The 21,741-nt window shown below is 42.1% G+C and overlaps 1 protein-coding gene across 1 annotated transcript in view; it reads right to left on the reverse strand.

The window, feature by feature from the left end:
• The window catches only part of LOC308158244 (rho GTPase-activating protein 6-like), a gene marked incomplete at both ends in the record, with an annotated part of 79,553 nt that extends 58,367 nt beyond the window's left edge, over positions 1–21,186 (reverse strand). The window contains one exon of the mRNA XM_080531838.1: positions 20,689–21,186. Coding sequence (XP_080387964.1) covers positions 20,689–21,186 — 498 coding nt within the window. The remainder of the gene's footprint in view (positions 1–20,688) is intronic.
• Positions 21,187–21,741: the final 555 nt, after the last annotated feature.

Raw genomic sequence — 21,741 nt, forward strand, 5'->3', positions numbered from 1 at the left:
TGACTCTGGCAGAGATTTCTCATATTGATGGTCGACATATTTCATGCTCAACTCATTAATATCTGTGGCGATGAGAGAGGAGTGATTTTGAGGGGAGTCGCAGGAATACGAGCAGTAGGACCGAATGGGAACCGCTTCCAACCAGGTCTTCACAAATTGGTTTAAACCTTGGGGTCTTGTGGTCTCCAGAAACAACCCTTGGCCCCTGCTTTTAGTGACACTTGTGTAGATAGATACCAGCCCTGTATAATAACCTAAACATTGGTGTTCAAGCACTTTTCCTATTCATCATATTATAAGACGTAATTCTTATAGCTATCGATACTAACAGAAGAATCCTATTTGTGACATTATAAGATGTAATTATCAAAGCGGTGATGCAAACTAAAAAATGCTTGGGAAGATTAGAGGTTGGGGGTGGCAGAGGGTGTATAACCAAGACAAACCTAACTAATCATAAGATTCATAACCCTGCGGATGTGAACCTGCTTCGTACCTGCTTCGTACCAGTTCTGTTAGCTAGCTCTTGTTTCTAATGTTTGCTAATACCTTACCCTGACTTACACTTACACCAGCTTACACTTATCCAAAGCACAAGTTTCCCTTCCCCAGGTCAACCGCAGCTGTCGGTAATCTTTGGACATCAAAACGTATTTCATGATGCATGATTTGGGATTAGGCTAGCCATGAATTATGACATCGCAGATTGAGTATAAGGATGTTTTGCAATGATACCGTGTTGCAGCTACATTGCTACATTTATGTATACACATTGTTTCCGCAACAATACATACACACGTTAGGAACTCCTATAATCATTTCCATTCTAAACTTTTCATGTTTACAGATATCTCTCAAAAAGGAATTAAAACAGAAATGCTTTTACATGCGCATAATTTCCCCTTGAAAAGCCTAAAACGTTGTCTTAATAAACATGAGTGTTGAGCAATGAGGGTCACTCTCCCATGCGCTCAAAGTAAACACTTAGTGAGGTTTTGCCCCTCTATTCCTTTATAATATCATCACTGGTTGACAGTTAAATTAGAGCCAAAAGGAGAAATGAAAATGATCACTATTCATCATGATCAATGAGTAGGCCTACCATTAACACAAAGTAGGCTAAAGGACAGAAGATTTCTGCGGTCAGACGAGGATATCTCTGGATAATTATCTATAAGGTTTATCACCATGTGTGCCCTCCTGTATTAGTAACAAGCATTATTATGAACAATGATGTCCTAGCTGTTATGACCTCCGTCAATCTGTATATTTACCTCTAGGTAACCTGTGCTTAGTTCTCTCTTGATACCGTCTTAACCAGTTCTACTTTATCCATTGTATAATCGATATTAGTCCCTCTGTAAACCTCACCAATGTTATTGTCTGTCCAGTCTATCTCTGTCTATTTCTGTGCATTCCTTCAGTCACTCAGCCATGATGTCTCATCTGATCCCTCTTTCCAGTTTCAAGCTCTTGCTGAGAGACATACAGTGTGTGTGAGTCTATGATTTGTTCTTGCAATTGAGTTGACCCTCCCTTTTGCCCATTGCTGACCCCTCCCTGTCCCGAGCTCTTTAGCTGTCTAGTTTTAGGTTTTGTAGTTTTAGTTTAGTTTTAGACTATCTTAGACTGTTTTAGACTAGTTTTAGTTTTAGACTATGTAGTTTTAGTTTAGTTTTAGACTATGTAGGCCAGGTTTTGAATTTGTTTGTGGTGGATGTTGTTGTTGTATGCCTGTGAACAGGTCACACTTGAAAATGAGCCCTTGGGGCTCAATGTGTTTTTTACCTGTATAAATAAAGGTTAAATTAAAAAAAATGTAAATGATTATTTGCTTTTCAGATATTTTGTCCACCGAGTGTCTACTTTGAGATCATTACTGGAGGATTACTTGAGGCCATCCTCATGACTCATGTCAACATGAACTCAACGTGTGGAGCAAATGCATATGTTTGTATCCCTCAGTTAGGACGTGCCCACTCACTGCAGTCAAGAGAGTACATGACTCTGCTCTGATATCACTGAATGGCGTAGAAATCATCCATAAAAGCCTTTACAGCGATCCAATAAATGAAAAAAAATGTGGTCAAACCTGTTTAATAAACATTTACAGAAATAGATGTTGCAAGCCAACATTAAATATTTGCCCTCTCTGGCCATTTCACTTTTTTGGGTGGACTGGTTTCATGTGATTTTGTAACCTCGCCTGGATGATTTCCCGTGATGCAAAAAAGAGCACCAAGCCACGGCGAATGAAACGCTATGAAAGAACAAAAACTGTTTAAAACTGTGCAGAAACAATATCAGCCAAATGTATTGAATTGTTTTCTTTATTTAAGGTCACTCGCTCTTGTTCTTTGAGAGACACCAAGCACCTTATGAGAAAAAAATGAGAGGGGGTCTGAACGAGAAAAAAAAAAAAAAACGAGAGAAAAAGGAGACGTGGGGAACATTAAAAAACTGGGCACGCATAAACAACTTTATTGCGGGAGTAGCACAAAGAGGCTCGGGGGGATGACCTCAGCGCAGGGGAATGTGGTCTCACCCCTTCTCCGGGGAGGAAAGGGGAAAGCTTATTACCACCACGCATCTCACTGACATCTTCAAGGGTCTTGGATGGGACCGTCCCTGCACCAAAATGAGTGTTTGCAGAGGAAGAGGTTAAGACACTCTCCGCACTTCCGACCGTAACAAACACGACAAGCCTCTGGCCTGGATTCAATCAACAGGCCTCAAACACCAGGCTGGAGCACTTGCCCTGAATCCCCTCCTCTCGTGCGGATGGAGAAAGGGAGGGGCCATTTGGAACGATACTGGAGTTTAGCCTGCCCAAAGGCCAAGGCTCCGAGGAGTAGTATGACTACTGAAACTATACAAAAATGCTCATCTGAACCTTCATGTTTAAGACAAAAGCTATGGCAGAGAGATGGATTCCAGGTCCACATCTTTTTGGGGTCAGTGTGCCATGGCTACACCCCTCACCTGAGTCTCTAGCTGGGGCTAGGTGCTTCATCAGTTGCCTCACATAGGGCTTTCACACCGGCAAAGAACCGTGCCGGTTCGCGTTCGCGTTCGGAAACCTCCGAACGTTGGCGCTGTCTGCCGAACGAGCCCGCGTTCATACCAGTGTAACGTTCGCCAGACTGCGCCAACGTTCGGAGGTTTCCGAACGCGAACGCGAACCGGCACGGTTCTTTGCCGGTGTGAAAGCCCTAACAGTGATGTTATTGTGCGACATCCAATACAGACATCCTAACTGAAATGTATTTAAGACATGGTGGAGATGCCTTTGTTTCCAATCACAGCTTCAAGATGCTTTCTGTATGAAAAAAACGAATCTCTTCAAAGTGATCAGGTGGGATTTTGGCCCATTCTTAAACACAGACAGTCTTTAAATCGTGAAGATTCCAGGGGGGCCTACTGGTGAATCTTGATCTTCAGTTCCTTCCACAAAATTCCAATGTTCTATTCTAGTTTGGCAATTCTTTAGGCCAGTCCAACACCTTTATTTGTTTCCTCTTGTATCAATTGAGAGTCTCTTTGCAGTATGTTTTCGATCACTGTCCTGCTGGAACATCCATACGCGTCTCATCCTCATCATCCTTGTGGATGGCAACAGATTATTCTCAATCATTTCCAGGTACATGACTCCATTTATCTTCCCTTCGATAATTTGGATTCCACCAATACCATGTGAAGAGCAACAGCCCCATACCATGATGCTTCCACCTCCAAACTTCACTGTAGATATGGAATTTTTAGGATCATATACAGAGCCATTTCCAAACTTGGCGTGTTGTGTTGCCGATTGTTGTTGTTCGATTTTTGTCTTGCCTGACAAGACTACATTCTCCCAGTAATCTACAGGCTTATCCAAATGTTCTGTAGCAAACTTCAAGCAAGCTTCAGCATTCCTATTCTCCTATATTATTCCCAAATAATTCTGAAATAACACTGGATACAATTGTGTGTGCATGGGTATGCCTGTCTACACAACACATGAAGCACATAATGTGACAGTTTGTGTACCTCAAATGTAATTTTTACAGTTGCTGCATACGTTCTGTACAGTGCAAGAAAATGTAAAAATGTTTACAATGTTGCACTTCAAATGTTAAAAAGTGTGAGAGCAGACGGCTTCTTGGCGCGGGAAAGCCAGAGCAGAGGTGTGTGAGAGAGTGAGTGAGTGTCAGTGTGAGTGTGTGTATGTTTCTGTGTGTCTCTTTGCATCCGGGCCTAAATGACCGAAACATCTTATGAAGGACATACATTTTGGGGGGTATTGTAGGATGTGTACATATCCCTTGTAAATAAGCCAAGTCCATGGAGTTTCAGATTGATAACATTTATTCTTGTACCATTTCTCTTTAAGTAAAAATTTAAAACGGGTCCGGTTGACCCAAACACCACAAAAGGGTTAAGTGCACTTCCGGTTGACCAATTACGCGTAAATATGATGAAGTATCAAGTGAGATAAAACAGATAAAATGAAAGTTAAAAGTCAAAGTTAAATAACTAAAATGAATCAATCTACAACAAAAATTAACCAAATAAAAGTCCAGCCACCACAAAACCAGAGACTTGTTTTTCCAAAAAGGGTCCTGCTGAAAAATAGTACTAAATAAATAAATCATTGTTATTGAGGGTCACAATTATTTCTAACCCTTTATGGCATCAGCAGTTGACCTGCCTCTGATACCTGCATGTCAGACGTGCTTGGGGAAGCTATAGTTCTTTGACATTCTAAAAGGGGACCAAGCAGACATAGGAATCCATCCCTTGTAACTGACTACGGGCAGATAAGACCCAGACTGAAACCAGGGGCAGGATGAGTTGCTCATGCTGCTTTTACAAGGCGTTAAAGACATCCTCCACCTACGCATGGTGTTTTCAGCTGACAACCGTTGCCATGGCGTTTTCCTGCCTGCTGGCTTTTACAGGACAGCACAATAGGCAGTGACATGCAATGCAAGGTCTGCCAGATGAAGCAGAAAATGAAGCCGGATGGAGTACTTTGAGACTGAGCTGCAAGTGTAGTGTGCAAGCAGCAGCCTGATCTTATTCTTATTAACATGGGCCGGGTATCCCAGACCCAGATAAGGCCTAGTCCCGGACTAAAAACCATGATCAATGGAAAAATCTTCATTCATAGTTCCGTATTTCCATTTCAGATGTCAGTCTCAATTTGCCCCTACTCCATCATTCCCACTGTTATTCACAGATCTTCCAGTGAGTGTGTATCTCTGAGGATGCAGCTATAGTCCCATCCATGAATTCCTCCTAAATAAAGCCAATGGATCACACTAATAAGAGGTGGCAGCCCAAGACGAAAACACTAGCTCTGTGCCTGCTAATTGATGTCAAGTAACTATTTTGCGAAGCCCAGAAATATATCCGTCCCTTTCCTTTTCTCAAAAGATTCACCTCATCTCGGAAGGTTTGTTCAGTTGGCAATAAGCAGTAGTTGTCACTAGAAAGACTACTAAACTGTCCTATTCCCATGGTGAAGGTCATTGTCTCCACTGTTGGGTCTTCTGGGTTCTCTAGAAAACCCTATCAAACCTATTGGATGCACTTTGAGCATGTGTGTTATGGTCTAATGAGCTCTCCACTAACCCCAGTGTGTTTCCCTCCCAGACTTAGATAAAGAGTGAGGAGAGGGGGCTTTGGAGGGACCATGCCTAGGGGACTTATATGTCCTTACGTGCCAAACCACACACACAAACGCAAATGTCTTCAGCCGCACATTCATAGATATACACATGCAGGAAAATACACACAATATGTCTCCTCCCACATGATCCTACTGTCCCATATTCTGTCAACCTTAATAGGGTTACATCACCTCTGGAATTGAACCTAGCCTGACCCCAGTAGACATATTACAACAGAGAAGAACTCCTACTTGTAAAAAATACTGGGAAACATATTTGGTTAGATTGCTAATGAAACATTAACAAACACAATAGTTATTTCACATTGGTCTAGTTTAAAGACGTCGAATTCAACCGACCTTTGACAAGTGTATCAAACCCTAATCGGCGGCAAAACCGAGAAGCTCCGATTCTTTTCGGCTCTGGTCCTAAATATTTATGCTGGATTATAAACAGATGGTTTTGCGAACTCCCTCTGTGAGCTATAACAACTAGCTAATTTGTATGTGTTACAAGAAGGAGAGGGAGTGTGCACTGGGGATCTCTTCCCCTTTTAGGTTCCAAACTGCCTCTTTTCTAGGCTCGTGGGGGCCAGATGTGTCTCCTGGCATTTGGTGTCTTATTGTTTTCTGTGTTCTATAGACAGATGGGGAGGTACCGTACATGCACGCGCAGGAAATCCGCCTAATGCTATTCGCCTTATCGCCCCAGACACGAAATGAGTCGCTAACTTTTAGCTATAGAAATGTATTTTAGATTGATAGCGTTTGCAATTTCCACCTTCATTCTGAGCCCCACCTACCTAAACCTGTGATTTGTCGGTAGAGGTGTCTGTCTGTCGAATTGTCTTTCCCTCCTCCAAGTTCTCAAAAGCTCGGTCCATTATTTTCAGACATATCACGTTAGCTGGTATGGATGGCTTGAGACTACCTCTTTTCTGTGTCATAGTGCCCTAACTGTGACACATACTGTACAAGACTACTACTGTACAAGACTAAGACATTGGTATCTCACCTTCTACACTACACTAGGCCATTGTGACAATGATGAGTGAATTAATTACTAAACTACTTGATGTAGCATGCTAGCAGTGAACCTAAAACAACTATGCAAACTATAATTGCAGTTGTTGCAGCGGTCCACAGTGTTAGGTCCTACCAGAACTTTCCATTATTCTTTAAACATTTACATGTATGCTGAAACGGCTATATTTGCTCTTTTAAACAGCTTTTGTCATGTGTGAATTTAAGTGTGAGCTTCAGCAGGCAGCCTCTCAGAACAGAAAGAGAAGGGGGGGTTGATAGATCCATCCCGGCTCCTCTGCCCTCCCTGGGACCTCTGGAATGCGGCTGGAATGGAATCCTAGCCTAGACTAGACTCCCCCACGTGCCCAGCCCCATAACTCCTGCCATCTCAGACTAGGATCCACCAGCAAATGTAACACGCTGAGACCCTAGGCTACCTACTACTATAAACAAATTGTATGTTCCAGCCTAATTCTAATCCCTACGGGGTTCTTGGGTGTTAGGTTCTTGGCCCGAGGAAGCCATTCATGCCATGTTTGTTAAACATGTCAATATGGAACACTACTAAGTCGGTAAGATTACAATACCTAGCGAGATAAACTAAATGTCACTGTTTTAAGATAATTCTTGTTTCTGCATTAGGGCTTCTATGCCCACTTATATGAACAGGGGTTGCTTGAGTGTTTACAACAGTCCTCACCATGGCAACAGACAAAACACGTAGAAAGATAGTGTGTAGGCTGTGTTGCCAAAGGGATGCTGTCCCTGCGTCAAGGAAGGCCATGGCGTGAAAATGCATCGCAACAGTATGTTATGCAGTATTAGGAAACTAACCATGATGTATTTCTGTACTCTGTATTTTGTTTTATGTCTATAAAACGTTTGTACGTTGCCATACTGTATACGTGCCTTGTTCGAACTATGTTTATCTTTGTGTGAAGTGCATTTTGTATAAAAATGTAACGTATTTAAATAAAAGTTGCATTTATTAATCACTTTCAATAACATAACTGTGTTACTTTCACCCCCCCCCCCCCCCCCCCCCCCCCCCTTTAGGACCACGATCATAGAACTGTCCTCTATGTGACCATCCAGTCATATTCCTTGGGTTGGAGTGCGCCACAGGGTCTGGACAAGAGTGTATACTCTCAGTGAGAGGTCAGAAGTGTGTGTCCGCCTGGTTTGAGTGTTTCCAGCTGCTTCATCGGCCTGCTCCGTAGGGGTGAGCCCAGACAGGAAGAGGGAGAAGGAGAGGCACTCCCAGTGGAAGGCAGATGATTCAGCTGCTAGTTTGTCCTATTGTTATCATTAGAAGACACACACACACACACATATTTCAGTCACTGAAGAAGCATACGCAGCATATCAGTAGAGGTAATGTCAACACTACAACAGTAGTGGTAATAATATCTGATGTTTTCATCAAAGTATCAGTATCTTGACTGATTGAATGTGATACTGTAAGTGAAAACTTCAAGGCACTATTAAAAACGAAATTGCAGTTTGGAGGCCAAATATGCTGAGAGTGCGACACATGGGGGTGCTTAGGTGGCGTAGCGCGTTAAGCGTTGACCATGTAACCGGTCGATTCCGGCCGGGGACATATCCTGCATGTCATCCCTCCTCTCTCTCACCCATCCTTCCTGTCTAAATCTCTACTGTATCTGTCAATAAAATGAAAAATATGAGTGGGACTGCCACACTCAGAAAAAATTACTTTTTACTAAAAAAGAGAGTGCGACACATTGTGTGTTTGGCTCTTGATGTGCTCAGAGGGAGGATGCTCTGTGACATGATTAGAATGAAAGGTGAGGCATGTAGTTGTGCACGTTGCTGCCCTCTTTGGCGACACTGTACATTTAAAGACCTGGTAGCACTTTGCATTAAAGGTTAATAAATCATTTATAACATGTTTATAATTAAATGATGAACCACCAACTCAAACAGTTGTAACTCATTAGTTTAGTATCGATATTCAGTTGGTGCTTGTGAAATATGGAGCTTGTACGTAATCAGGAGCAAGGTTATTCATGCTTTAGAAATGCACTTAGAAATGCTTTGAAAACAAACCCTGATGTGAAATCATGCAACATGATTATCAATGGTTGCATAGTGATTGCACAGTTGGGATATTATATGTGTTAGTTTTTACACCAGATTTGTCTAACTGTAAGTCTAGTTACTCTTAATGAAGACCCTCCACTTATTGATTAATTCCTGGTATGGCAAGACCTCTTTGGACAACAGCTGTCCTGACATGCGTGAGATGGCACAGCAAGGCAAAACAAACCATAAAGGATGGAACTAGCCGGCGCATGCGTCTGAAACAGAGAGAGAGTGTCTTTCGAGACACTCGACAGTGTTGACGCACGCAAAGCCTTTCGACTGACACAGCTGATTAGCTCACACAAACTGATTTTAGTGGGAGTTATGTTTAGTACCGAGAATACTGTGGGAAACCTGATCCTAACGTACTCTGTTGCATGCGTTAACATGCTGCGTGCTACGGAGGGTGTCCTGACATGATCTGTCAGATGGTGCAGCAAAACAACACACCGCAGTAGATGGAACTACATGGTGGGTGCCTCTGAAATAGAGACAGCGTGTCCGTTGACACTTAACAGTAGGGATGGCGAGATGAAGCTTCATGAACTGTTGAAGCTTTCCATCCAATTGCGTCACACATAGGCCGAAGCTTCGTGTTGCTTTATTTGCTCTACTGCGCCATCAAGTGGACAATAAATGTCTAGCAGGCAGAGTGATAATGACACCGTGGCTTTGGTGTGTGAAGCTTTGAATTGAATAAATGTGCTTGTGTTACCAGGAACAACAACATTTTATTCATTTATTCATTTTTATTTAAAAATAACAACTTCTCCACAGTGCTGGGCTTCAGGCGGTTTCTCTTTTTTGAGACGATTTCACCTACTTTTCAAAAGATCCTTTCACAGGGCACAGATGAAGCTGGGGTACATAGAAAAACAACGGCAAGTTTATACAAATTTCCCGAATCGGTCACGTGGTACGGCCGGCAGGCGAAGCTTCGCTCTTACCATACGTCATCAACACATGCCTCGATACGCGCACCACCAAAATCTTCCTCGGTTACTCGACACACGCTACGAAGCGTCGGCACGGAACGGAAGGACACATCACTACTTAACAGCCTAGACACGCAACAAGCCTTTTGACAAGGCGTTTTCACCTCAACGCTTTATATACACCGCGGGCAATTAGGATGCGGTGATACACAAGCCCATCATTCTGCAGGCAAGCAGTTGGCGCAGTCAGTGCTAGGGGGGGACACTGGCAGGGAGCAGCAGTAACTCATTTCAGAGCCTATTAAAGCTCCATTAGACAAGAGCCCTCCCTGCTGGCTAAGATAATCCGACACAGGTGTGGCGCCAGACACTGTTCCCAAACAGGCCTCAGCTCTACCCAGGAGTACTCTTGTTTCCCACGCTCCTCCTGGGCTGGAAGCTTGTTATCCATACTCCAATTAAGGTAAATTAGATTAATTCAACCTCCTACGGAAAATTGGTCTACCTCTACCACTACAATCAACAAAGACTCAGCTACTTATTAGAATGTGCTGGTCTCATTTTAAAGAGTTGTGGCTCCTCTTTATTCAATTTACCCGAGGATGTCCGCCCCCCCTTTGTTCAAATAAATCTTTCAAATCTCCTCTTCGTTCAAATTCGTCCAGAGAATTATTTTCTCTACTCAATTCATAATCCATGCTTTAATTGAAATGACCCCGTAGGGCCTTCTCCTTATTCTAACCATCCCACAACTTTCAAATGACGACAAATCCACTTTCCCTCTCATAGGAAAACCCCTCCCCTTCCCCCAATCCAACCCCAGCCAACACACTCTGACTCTGGCTCTCCCTGCCCCTCTTCCTCCAGCTCCACCACGGCTCAAATTTCCCAAAAGGGCCAGGAAGAAAAAATGTTTATTCCTGTAATATCTCCAGTCCAGCAGGCAGCAGACTATTCTCATCTGCAGGGGCCAGAGTGGAGGAGGGGTGTGGTAATAGAATGTGACAGAGGGATGGGGAAACACAGGCAGAAATGAGGAGACACGGACAAAGACAGACAGACTGGTACAGTAAAGTGGTCACTAAAGGGACTCCTCGAGTATGTTTATTCTGCAGTCACTCCCAGGGTGCACTGGGCTTTTTGGGCTGAGTGATGGGATTCTAGAGAGCAATCTATGGCCTCTGTCTGGTCTCAACCATTAAAGGCATTATAAAGTTAATGTAATGCTTAAAACATGTGTTCAACTGTCAATACTGATCTATCTTTTTGCTCTAAACTTTAGGGTGGGTGATATTTAAACGTTGCAGACACACACACACACACACACGCACACACACACACACACACACACACACACACACACACACACACACACAGAGAGAGAGAGCTATTGATTCTACTCTCTCCTCCAAAACACTGTGAGGGAGGGCAGAGAGAGAGAGGAATAGACACAAGTGCTATGTTTGCCTCGGTAACCAAGATAACAAAGGGACAGCTTCTTCTGCTGTCTATTTGATTATCCAGTAACACTGTGACTGTGACTCAAAATGGCTACAGCTTCTGTATAAACAGACGAGCATAGGGAGATGAAAAGAATAGAAGGGAAAATAAAAGGGGAGAGAAGGAGGAGAGTGAACAGGGATGACAATGAAGGGTAGAGTATACAGTACATCTCAAAACCATACTATACAGCAAGGTAGGATCATTTTAGCACCCACAAAAACTCAACCATAAAAGTTGAGTGTCACCTTCTATCCACGGCTGGTGAACCTGACTCTGCGGCTCCCCTATCTGGACATCAGGATGTCTCTCTCTCTCTCCCTCTGATATACACACACACACACACACACACACACACACACACACACACACACACACACACTCATACACACACACACACACACACTCATACACAGAAACACAAACACACACACACAGCTTTCCTTGCTGTCACAGAGGCCCTCCACTCTGCTCAAGCTTCCTCCCTCTCCTCTGTTCTCATTCTCCTGGATCTGTCTGCTGCCTTTGACACAGTAAACCACCAGATCCTTCTCTCCATCCTCTCAGAACTGGGCATCTCTGGCACTGCACACTCCTGGTTTGCTTCCTACCTGGCGGGACTCCCCACTGGTGGAATGAGCTTCCCACAGCTGTCAGAACTACAGAGTCACTACCCATCTTCCGTCGGAGACTGAAGACCCATCTCTTCAGGTTACACCTTAACTGCTCCTCCTGAGACATCTACTACCCCCCAGTACTATGTCTCTTGAGACATCTACTACCCCCCAGCACTGTGTCTCCTAAGACATCTACTACCCCCCAGCACTGCATCTTCTGAGACATCCGCTTTTCCCCTATACTGTGTCCCCTATGACTTCTACTGCCCCCCTTGTACTGTTTCTCTGTTTCTCCAGTGTCTACAAAATATATATACGTATATATTCTTTTTTTCTATCACGGAGACTGTCAATGGCCCTGGGCCTGAGCTAGATAACTCTTCCTGCTGCAACTGGTGAACTGATGATTCACTTGCTTATATAAAGCAGCATGAACATTTATTTCAAAATGAGTTAATTATTGTATGTATTACTATTGCGTACACTAAAAACATGTATGTTATAACAACATGACAGGGTTGCAATCCATTACCGAGAGTACCATACACATTTTCATAATGTTCACATTCTTACTGTATCTTAGTGTCTTTAATTGTAAAATAAGACAGTGTCATAAGCGTAAGTGTTCTACTCATGACACCACTGCATTTTGGTGCACAGACTACAGAGTTGCGGCATGGGCGGATACAGTACATCTCTCAGGTCGTACCAACAGTCATGGCTGCGTCATTGCACAGACATACATAGCATGCTTACTGTAAACTCTTATCTGGAATTCCAATTTAGATTAGATTTCATTCCAAAAAAGGACTTCCAGGGGAACTGGACACCGACTGACCAACAAGAATTCCAGGGGGAAATGAATATCTAATTTTCATTACCCCTGCTAAGTGAATGTACACCATTGCCCCCCTCTAGGGCCATAGGATCTTTTTTATTTTAACCTTGTGCTCACAATAGAGGGAGCCCAATTAAAGCTTCCAATCAAAATGAAGCTCTATATGTGAGATTAAATGGATACATTGCACCCCCTACTGGCTTGGAAAATGCGCTACACATTTTTTTTTTCTGTCTTGGAGAGCTGTGCAAGCAACCCTCCTCAACTCTTCCTCTGAGCTGTCTTCTCATACTTAAACCATATAGAAGGCCACCACTAGATGGCATCAACGTTTTTTAAAGGTCATTCCACTGCTTAACTCTCACCTGCATTTATCGTAACCAATAAAAGATAGATTATAGGGTCACAGAGTATTCTGCTCTGAGCGGTAAGATCACTGCAAAAATTGATGTGACAGCATGCTAACAAGTCTGGTCCCCATCTATGCCAATAAAAACCTTAAATTCAGTGGTGATGACATAATGTATTTACATGGCAATAACATTGCTACAATGGAAATACAACATGTACACTGAACACTGAACTGACAACCGTTAAAGTACTACAAAAATGTCTATAGCTATTTTCTATTTATAGCTGTCGACATGGCTGCTGTTTCTACTCAGCATTTGCCTCTTGTTTTGTTTTTCTTGCTCGCTGTGTGTCAGATTCTAGGGTGAAAGGTCCTTTCGGGTTGAGTCTATTTGGCCTGCATCAGGGGGGCCCTGCATTGCTTAAGATCATTATGTATACTCACATTACTAGGATTTGTAATTGGAAGCACATATGTGCCTATTATTTTTAGAACCGTAAATACTTTCTCACTTCCCGTAAATTTCACAATTTTCAGAGTTGCATGGAAACCGTTCGTATTCTCCAATGCTTGTAGTAAACAAAGTAGGTGTGTGTAGGTTCTCATTGTATTCATCATTATGTCCATTCTGGATCAAGGTTCTTTTAGACCAATCTGCAGCATTCTAAGACTGTGTGTCTGTGATACACGGTAGTTATGTAATATGAGAAGAAGATACCCTTGATCCTATTGCACTGTTCACACAGTTCAGTGATGAGGATAGTTCAAATGATATTTCACCTAAACATGAAAACAGACAGAACCATCCGTAATCTGTATAGTCATAAGACTGCTACACCCAGCAGATATAGCAGTCCCCTCTGAGCCTGGAACAAGGGGAGTGAGAGAGAGGAACCCACTGATAAGAAAGTCACCGCTAATCAGCTAAGTGGGTTCAGAGTGAGGGCTGAGAAAGGTCTTGTGTGTTCGTTCATTAGCTCAGTTTGCTCTAGATGTGGTGTGCATATGTAGAGCATTAAGCTGCTGGTTTCTTCCTGACCCCACAGCTAACAGTGTTTCCCCCTTTCTATATTTTAAGATGGGCACGAGAGGGGCTTGTTAATCTAGACGTGCATTCCTGCAGAGAGATTTTGAAGCCTGCGATACCATGGGGCCATTCTGTGGATTACGCCAAGCACTGGTGCCAAAAAGCATGTTTCCTCATTGGAACCAGTGTTAAACTTCTAAACCAGATGGTTAGTTGTATTCAATAGCCTACTTCAATATGGGTGGCTGGTGAGCTTTAGTTTCTTAGATTGGGATAAATGTAAAAAACAAAAAATGACGAGCTCCATAGTGGTTGGTTAGTTGCTGATGAGCAGAGCTTCGTTTGATGAAGTGCACTAAAGAATGCTCTGATGCGGAGGAGGGCTGAACCCACTGGCTGCCAGGGGAACGGGAGGTCAGGTCACATCACTCCACAGGCAGACAGAGAGCGGAGCTGTGGAGAGAGGGTTTCTCACGTGCGCCGCATGCCTCCCCACACGGCTCTATCCCTTTTTTGACCCAAAACACCCAAACCAATTAGGACAGAACATTACGAATAGAATCAAGCTTTTTCAAAAGTAGATACTGTAGATGTAGATGTGAATCTGTCATCATAAGATATATACTCTTATGACTATACAGATTACGGATGGTTCGGTCTGTTTTCATGTTTAGGTGAAATATCATTTGATCATCACTGAACTGTGTGAACAGTTCAATAGGATCAAGGGTATCTTCTTCTCATATTACATAACTACCGTGTATCACAGACACCAGTGCCTTTGTTTTTCTATGTAAAACAGGCCTGGGAAACGTGGGTCAAAAAAACAAGAAGTAGCGGGAATTTAGCTGACTGTGAAGACGCTGGGGGAAAGGATTGGGAATTGATGGTCATCACCCTTTTTCATCAGGACCCCAGGCATCACTGGCCTGTAATTCCAAACAACTTCCCAAGCACCCTCCTTTGAGACTGAAACTGCCATGGGCCAATGTCAAATATTGTAATAGAGTACAGAGAAAACTGAAAATGTTTGGTAACTTTAAACTACTCATGCACTGTTTTCAGGAATTCCTTCAGAAAGTAATGATCAAAATATGTAATTTGGGAGTTAATCTTTTCCTTTTTTTCCTCTCACAGTCTCTCAGAACGGCATGTAAATGGAAACTAGATGCCGAACGTGATGTTCTCGAGAAACATGCACAAATGATTTGTGCCTAATTATGTCCACTACTAATATGTCCACTGTAGTTGTAATATGTCCACTAATCTTGCCTCCTTTCAACAGGTTTATGGATGCCTCCTGTACATGGTAACACAAATCATATTTTATATTGCCTTCAGTAAGGATTCACCCCCTGGACTTTTTCCACATTTGTTGTATTTCAACCTGACTTTAAAATAGATTTAAAAGATGTCTTTGTCACTGATCAACACAAAATACCCCATAAGGTCAAAGTTAAAATATGTATTTTTCGGTAATATTTACAAATTAATTAAAAATGAAAAGCTGAAATGTCTAGAATCAATAAGTATTTGCCCCTTTTGCAAGTCACTCAACAAGTGCAAGGATAATAGATCATGTCATTTCAGAATAAATATCTTTATTTTTATTGGGTCTCTGATTTGCTTCCGAATCAATTACACACTGTGTGGATCAGCTCGTCATTACAAACTGAGCAAATGGAGAGTGGTCAATACTTATTTACATATTAGGCTTTTATTTTTAGTTCATTTGTAAACACAAATCTCAATTATATCTATTTAAAAGTCTGTTTGCAACACAACAACATATGGAAATGGTCCAGGGGGGTGAATACTTACTGGCACTACTGTAAAAGGACATTATCCTTTAAGGGAAAATACAAATAAAGACTGACTGCTGTAATACTTATATGTATACTCAAGTCTTGAGACTTTTCATAAAAAATAACGTGTGCTAATCATATCACAAGGCACTTATACAGTTGTTGTTGTTGTTGTTGTTGTTGTTGTTGTTGTTGTTGTTATAAAAATGATGATACTGTGTATATTTGACAGAATACACTATGACTCCAAACCAAAAGTAGTGAACTGAATGAGATGGACTCTAAACTTTGCTGGCCAGGCATAATGGGTAGAATAAATGTGTTGGGTAGTATCACCAATAGTATTCATGAGTCAGTCACATAAGTAATAGCAATGCCCCTAGTTGAACACAGATGTCCCTCGTTGACAAACAGAGGTGGACCTTTGTAGCGCCTATTTCCTTCATGAAAATGGCTCGACTTCCTCTGCCATAGTTGTCCATGGCGGAATGGCTATGCATTCCTTGCTTGGGCCAATTGAATACTTTTTTGTTTGAATACAAGCACAGGGGAACGAGCAAGATATCTGAATTACTATCAGTGCAGAGTGCAGACTCAGTGCAGTCTCTCTGAGAACTATTTCCTCACATTTATGTGGCTGCAAGCTTTGTGATCCACTATGTGACACAGGCTGAATGCCCAGGCTTATTTAATACCTATAGCCCTCATGGTTTTCTTCATGTGAAGACTTTAGCCAGTATGTACTATCATATTGCCACAGTTTATATTCAAAGAATAAATTGAACTTGTGAACATATCAACATATCACTAGCATAGATTTGTTTTTCTTATGATGACTGATGTATAGATGATTCACTTACTTAAAATACTTGTTGTAAGTCACTTTGGATAAAGGCGCCTGCTAAATGTCTAAAATGTAAAATATCACCTCGTTCAAACACTTCCATGAGGATTTGTAATAGCTTGACTTATATCCATGTTTTCGCCACGACAGACCACATTAATGCATCCTAAGGGTCTCTGTAAACACATAACTGCACAAGGCTGCTTTCAGATTCGAGAAGAGACTTAATCTGCAACAGACACCGAGATTTAGCAGCGGAAATTAATGTTTACTTTACAGGCGATGCTATTTCAAGCAGTTCTCCTTCCCTCATTGTTGAGAAAACATGTACTGTAGACAAATTACAAACCAAAACCATATAAAAAAAAAATACACATGTGTCCACTACTCCAGTGTTCTCTAAAACAAAAGAGAAACAGGGTGGTCAAAAACCACTCTCCTTCTAATGACCATTTTCCGTATGCACTCAGAAAGGAAGCTTTATATACACACAAACATGACATGACCTACTGTTTGAAACTCTCATTTGCATACACCCATGTAAATCCATACACCCATTGATGCAAATGCTAAGTTCATAGAGTATAGCGGCTAGCCTATTGGACACAGCATGCAGTTCATTGGACAGGAGAGTATACATTCCACCCACACAGGCAACACACTCCAGGCAACTAAACTATACCATATTGATTACATTACAAAATGTATGTTTCATTATATTACCCTGTAGCATTACTTTTGTTGTATCTCAATAAGCATATAACATATTCTGTGATAATGAAAAGTAAGTATGATCATATATTTCCTACATTTATTTGATTTCCTCCAGCTGTAAAAATGCATCCTGTGATATGATTTTACTGCACAAACATTACACTGTTCCTACTCACGGCTGCATTATTGCGCTAGTTATAGTGAGGGAAGAAGTTTGAGATGACGTGGAAACGAAAGCCAGTAGCCCTAGGAGTGGAACGAGTAGTAATGGTGAAAGTAGTAATCATGGTGTACATGTCATCAGATAACCAATAAACAGTCCTCTTCATTAGTCAGATAATATTGGAACTGATAAACTATGGGGCGGTTTCACAGACAAGGCCTAAGACTAATTCTAGACTAAAAAGCATCTTCAATGGAGGTTTTACATTGAAAGTGTGATTTAGTCCAGGACTAGGCTTAAGCCTTGTCTGTGAAACCGGCCCTAAATGCCTGTACAATGTAAGCAAAACAAAACAATCTGACCTATGTTGTTGACAATGGCAACAAGCACGATTACATTCTGTGTGAAATAGTATTACGGATCTTGAAGCAGCAGATTCACAGACACAAGTCCAGAGGGAAAACATGAGAAAGAAAAACACTGAGCAGGTATTTTTGATGTTAGTGTACAGATGGTACCATCATCTGCTTTCCCCAATAAGGCTGATTATCTGATCGAGGTCCAGCAGGAAGAGTATTGTCAGATGATCTCGCCAAGATAGTTGCGATTCAGCAGCATGGAACAACAAAGTAAGACTGAGAAGATTTTGGCAGGTGGAACCAATCAAGACACTGCAACCCACACATTGAAACATTCCGGGGATGTCTGACCATCTTCGACATATCTTTAAAAAGGGGGGCTGAAGGACTTTCATGGCTACAGGAAAGCTAGTCTTCCCTAAAAGAAGCCCAGACTTCTTTTGTGGAGTATTACTGTGTGCACTTCAATCAAAGTGATTAAACACTGTTTTGAACATGCCAATCAGACACGTACAGTACATCTAATCAACCCCCTTTGAACAAAGTGTTCAGCTATGCCCATAGTCTTTAGTCCAGATTATTGAGTGCTCTTTGAGCACATGCTCTCTGATTGATTTGACCGGAGGTCTTCATCTCTGTCACTTGACAGTATAATGTGTCTCACACTTTGCGTGCGAGCTAGACCAAAGCTGGTGTCTGCATGGGTAACACTTCACATTGATTTGCCCAGTAATAACTGCATAGCAATAACTGTGGTAAAAACATTGTACTTACATAGCTACTACAGTATCTGATATGGTGATCAGTAACTGATATGCAATTGCAGTCTAGCTGGACACAAGGGGAATGCACTGGTATATTTGGCCTCACCTTTGACCATTTTTAACATGTTGAAGCAAACATGTTGAGTTTTGACATTGATCGACCAAACTTTGTCCAACTTACATAGTAGTTAGAATGGTAGTAAGATGGTGGTGGTAGAAATTGATTGATTGATTGAAATCATGAACGATACAGTCAACAGAGTCAACGTTTGAGGTAAAGAATGCTGTATAATCTAATACAGGCCCACACTTTGGCCCGTCCCTTTTTTGTAGTTTTGTAACTACATTTCATGATAAATGACTTTAGCCTAAACAAATGCACCTACCCACTTGCCTGGTAGCAATCATTATATATACAGTATGTCCACCTACAGTACATCCATCCTCTATCCACCAAGAACCTGGAAATCACATAGGGGGGAGTTTACTAATAAAAACTGGTGTGCAATTTGAATGATTATCAGCAGGATAACTCCCTTATAATGCTCTCATCGACAATGTCCCGATGAAGTCTGTCATGATTGCATGTCACAAATCGTGAGAAAGCTTGGTAAAATGTTGTAATGTTTGACCCTGTGACAGTTCACACTCATGATTAGCAACTGTCCCATTAAAATGCCTTCTTTGTCATGTGCATTCATCAGGTATCTCTACTGCACACCAGCACGATGGAGACCCATATTGTGGAGAGAGCACAAAGATGGAGAAAATCATCATACCTTTCAACTAGAGCATATGGTCTGCTGCCAACTATACGGCCAATAAAAGCTCTGCTAAAAATAAGTCCCAAGTATGTTTTTGTAAGGATTTAGAGCTGTTGCAGATAGCCTGCAACAGATACCCTGTTCATGCACGCACCAGTACAGTACAGTGTTTCCCGTACCTGTGAAAAGCAACAAATAGTCTACCTTCCATACAAAAAATACTTTCTTACATCTTGTAGGCCTAGGATAATATCTTATGGGGTAAAATTATGACTAAAGGAGAATTGTTCAAATATACACACTTGGTTCATAGGGGTTCTTTATGGCAGCGTTAAGGTTCGACAGTCATAGAACTCTTGCATCACTAAGGTGCTATTTGGAACCTGTTTTGCCTGTCTCATTCCACGCAACGCACCTGTTTGAAGTTGGGATGTCACATGAACATGAGCCCAAATATTTTACAGTTAGAATTTTAAAAAAAGCCAATATCTCAGATTGCATCGATTAGTGAGATAATGCAACATAGTAAGTTGATGCTCCCTCCTGTTTCTAGGGACTTGCAGTTATTTGTGTAGCATTACTGTATCTCACCAAGTGATGTACAGTACCTGTGATGTTGCTGGTTCTTGTTTGATTCTAACTGTATTGTGCTTATGTTCATGCAGGATTTGTCAGGGTGTTCGGTCCGGAACCCATTGGCGTGAAGTGGTATTATGTGTTCATGTTCATGCATATTTTGTTTAGGCGTTTGGTCCTGCACCCATTAGCATTGTCGTGCATGCAAGTCTATCAATGCTGTTTCCACTTCTTATCATTAAAATCCTCACACAAGGTCAATAATCTTTGAGGTATCTTGTCGTTTTTAACATTGACATGTTATGTTCTGCCAATGTGAAATAGCCTACTCCTGCAACTAGGCTATTAGGCTACTACTGATGCAAAATAAAATATCTATAAAATAGAATCATTTAAGATTCTTATGACTATATAGGGCTAATAGAACCATCTATGGTTATTTAGACATAAAAAAAGGTTATATGCCATGACTCATAAATGGCACTATAATATTATATTTAGAACCAGTAACCCCCTTGGTTATTATATCACTTTTAGGGGTATACAGTATCAAATCGTATCCTTTCCATAGAACCATTAGTTCCAAGACAAGAGTAATATCAATTATTCTATACACTTTTTAAAATATTAATGCACCAATGTTACCTCCAACTTCCACACGACATATGCGTGAGAACTTGACTGTTGCAGCTTTTTCTGGAGCCATCTCCGTGGAGAGAAGAGTGTGTTGGCGCTCCCAGAGGGGGTGACGTTGGGACTCTTCGCCAGAAACGGTAAATCCCATGCGGTATTCCGTTTTGCGCTCTTCACGTCGTAATCAAAGTGACAGTTTGACGATGGAGAGAGGTCTAAAGGTGTGGATGGAGAGGAAGAGAGAGTTGGTGAGCCCAGATCGGAACTGAACGCACCCAGGTGCTCGGATGAGGTGCTTGAGGACGCAAACGCACCTGCTTCCCTCGAGCCCCCCAGCCCAGGTGACCCCAAAACCTCCCCAGGTATTCCCCCAGCATCGGTGCCACTGCCACAGTTCCTTATAATGGCAGGATCCAAGCTCCGGGTTAGTCGCAACCTCCTTTTGGAGATGGCTTTGGATGCTGGCGGGGAGCACGAGAAGACACTATTCAATATCCCTTGAGCGGACATATCCGTCTCCTCTCAGCACAAGCGCAACAGCGCTTCTCAAATCTCAACCCGTTCCTCAGAAGTTCCGTTATAGCGCCTAGCTATTGCCCGGTAGGCTATAAACCAAACCATGACAGCAACCACCGACACACCCTCTCAGTGATCCTTTCCACGTAGCGGACCATGGACTACATCTCTTAGCTTTTTGTGTTAAGGAATGCGGTGTTCACAGATAATAAAACGACCCACACGCACAATCCACCCGTCCTCCACCGGTCTGTCCCGCTCCTGGCTGATCATTCCCAAACGGGAGGGAGTGAGCGCAGACTGTAGGCGCAAGGAGAAGTTGCGCAATTGATGACCATTTACTTGCAGGCACACACCGTCTCTGTGGGTATCCAATATCCATAGCCTACTGTATGCGTCTGTTATGTCACTTTACAAAGTATTGCCCAATGCTAATGCACTAAAAGATCGCCATGACATGAGTTTATCAATATATGACGCAAAAAGTTGCATTAGGTGAAGTGTAAAAACGTTAAACATTGTTTAAAATAAATGATAAGACTCGATTGG

Source organism: Nansenia antarctica, assembly GCF_963989245.1.
Source record: "Nansenia antarctica genome assembly, chromosome: 5".
NCBI classification, from domain to species: domain Eukaryota; kingdom Metazoa; phylum Chordata; class Actinopteri; order Argentiniformes; family Microstomatidae; genus Nansenia; species Nansenia antarctica.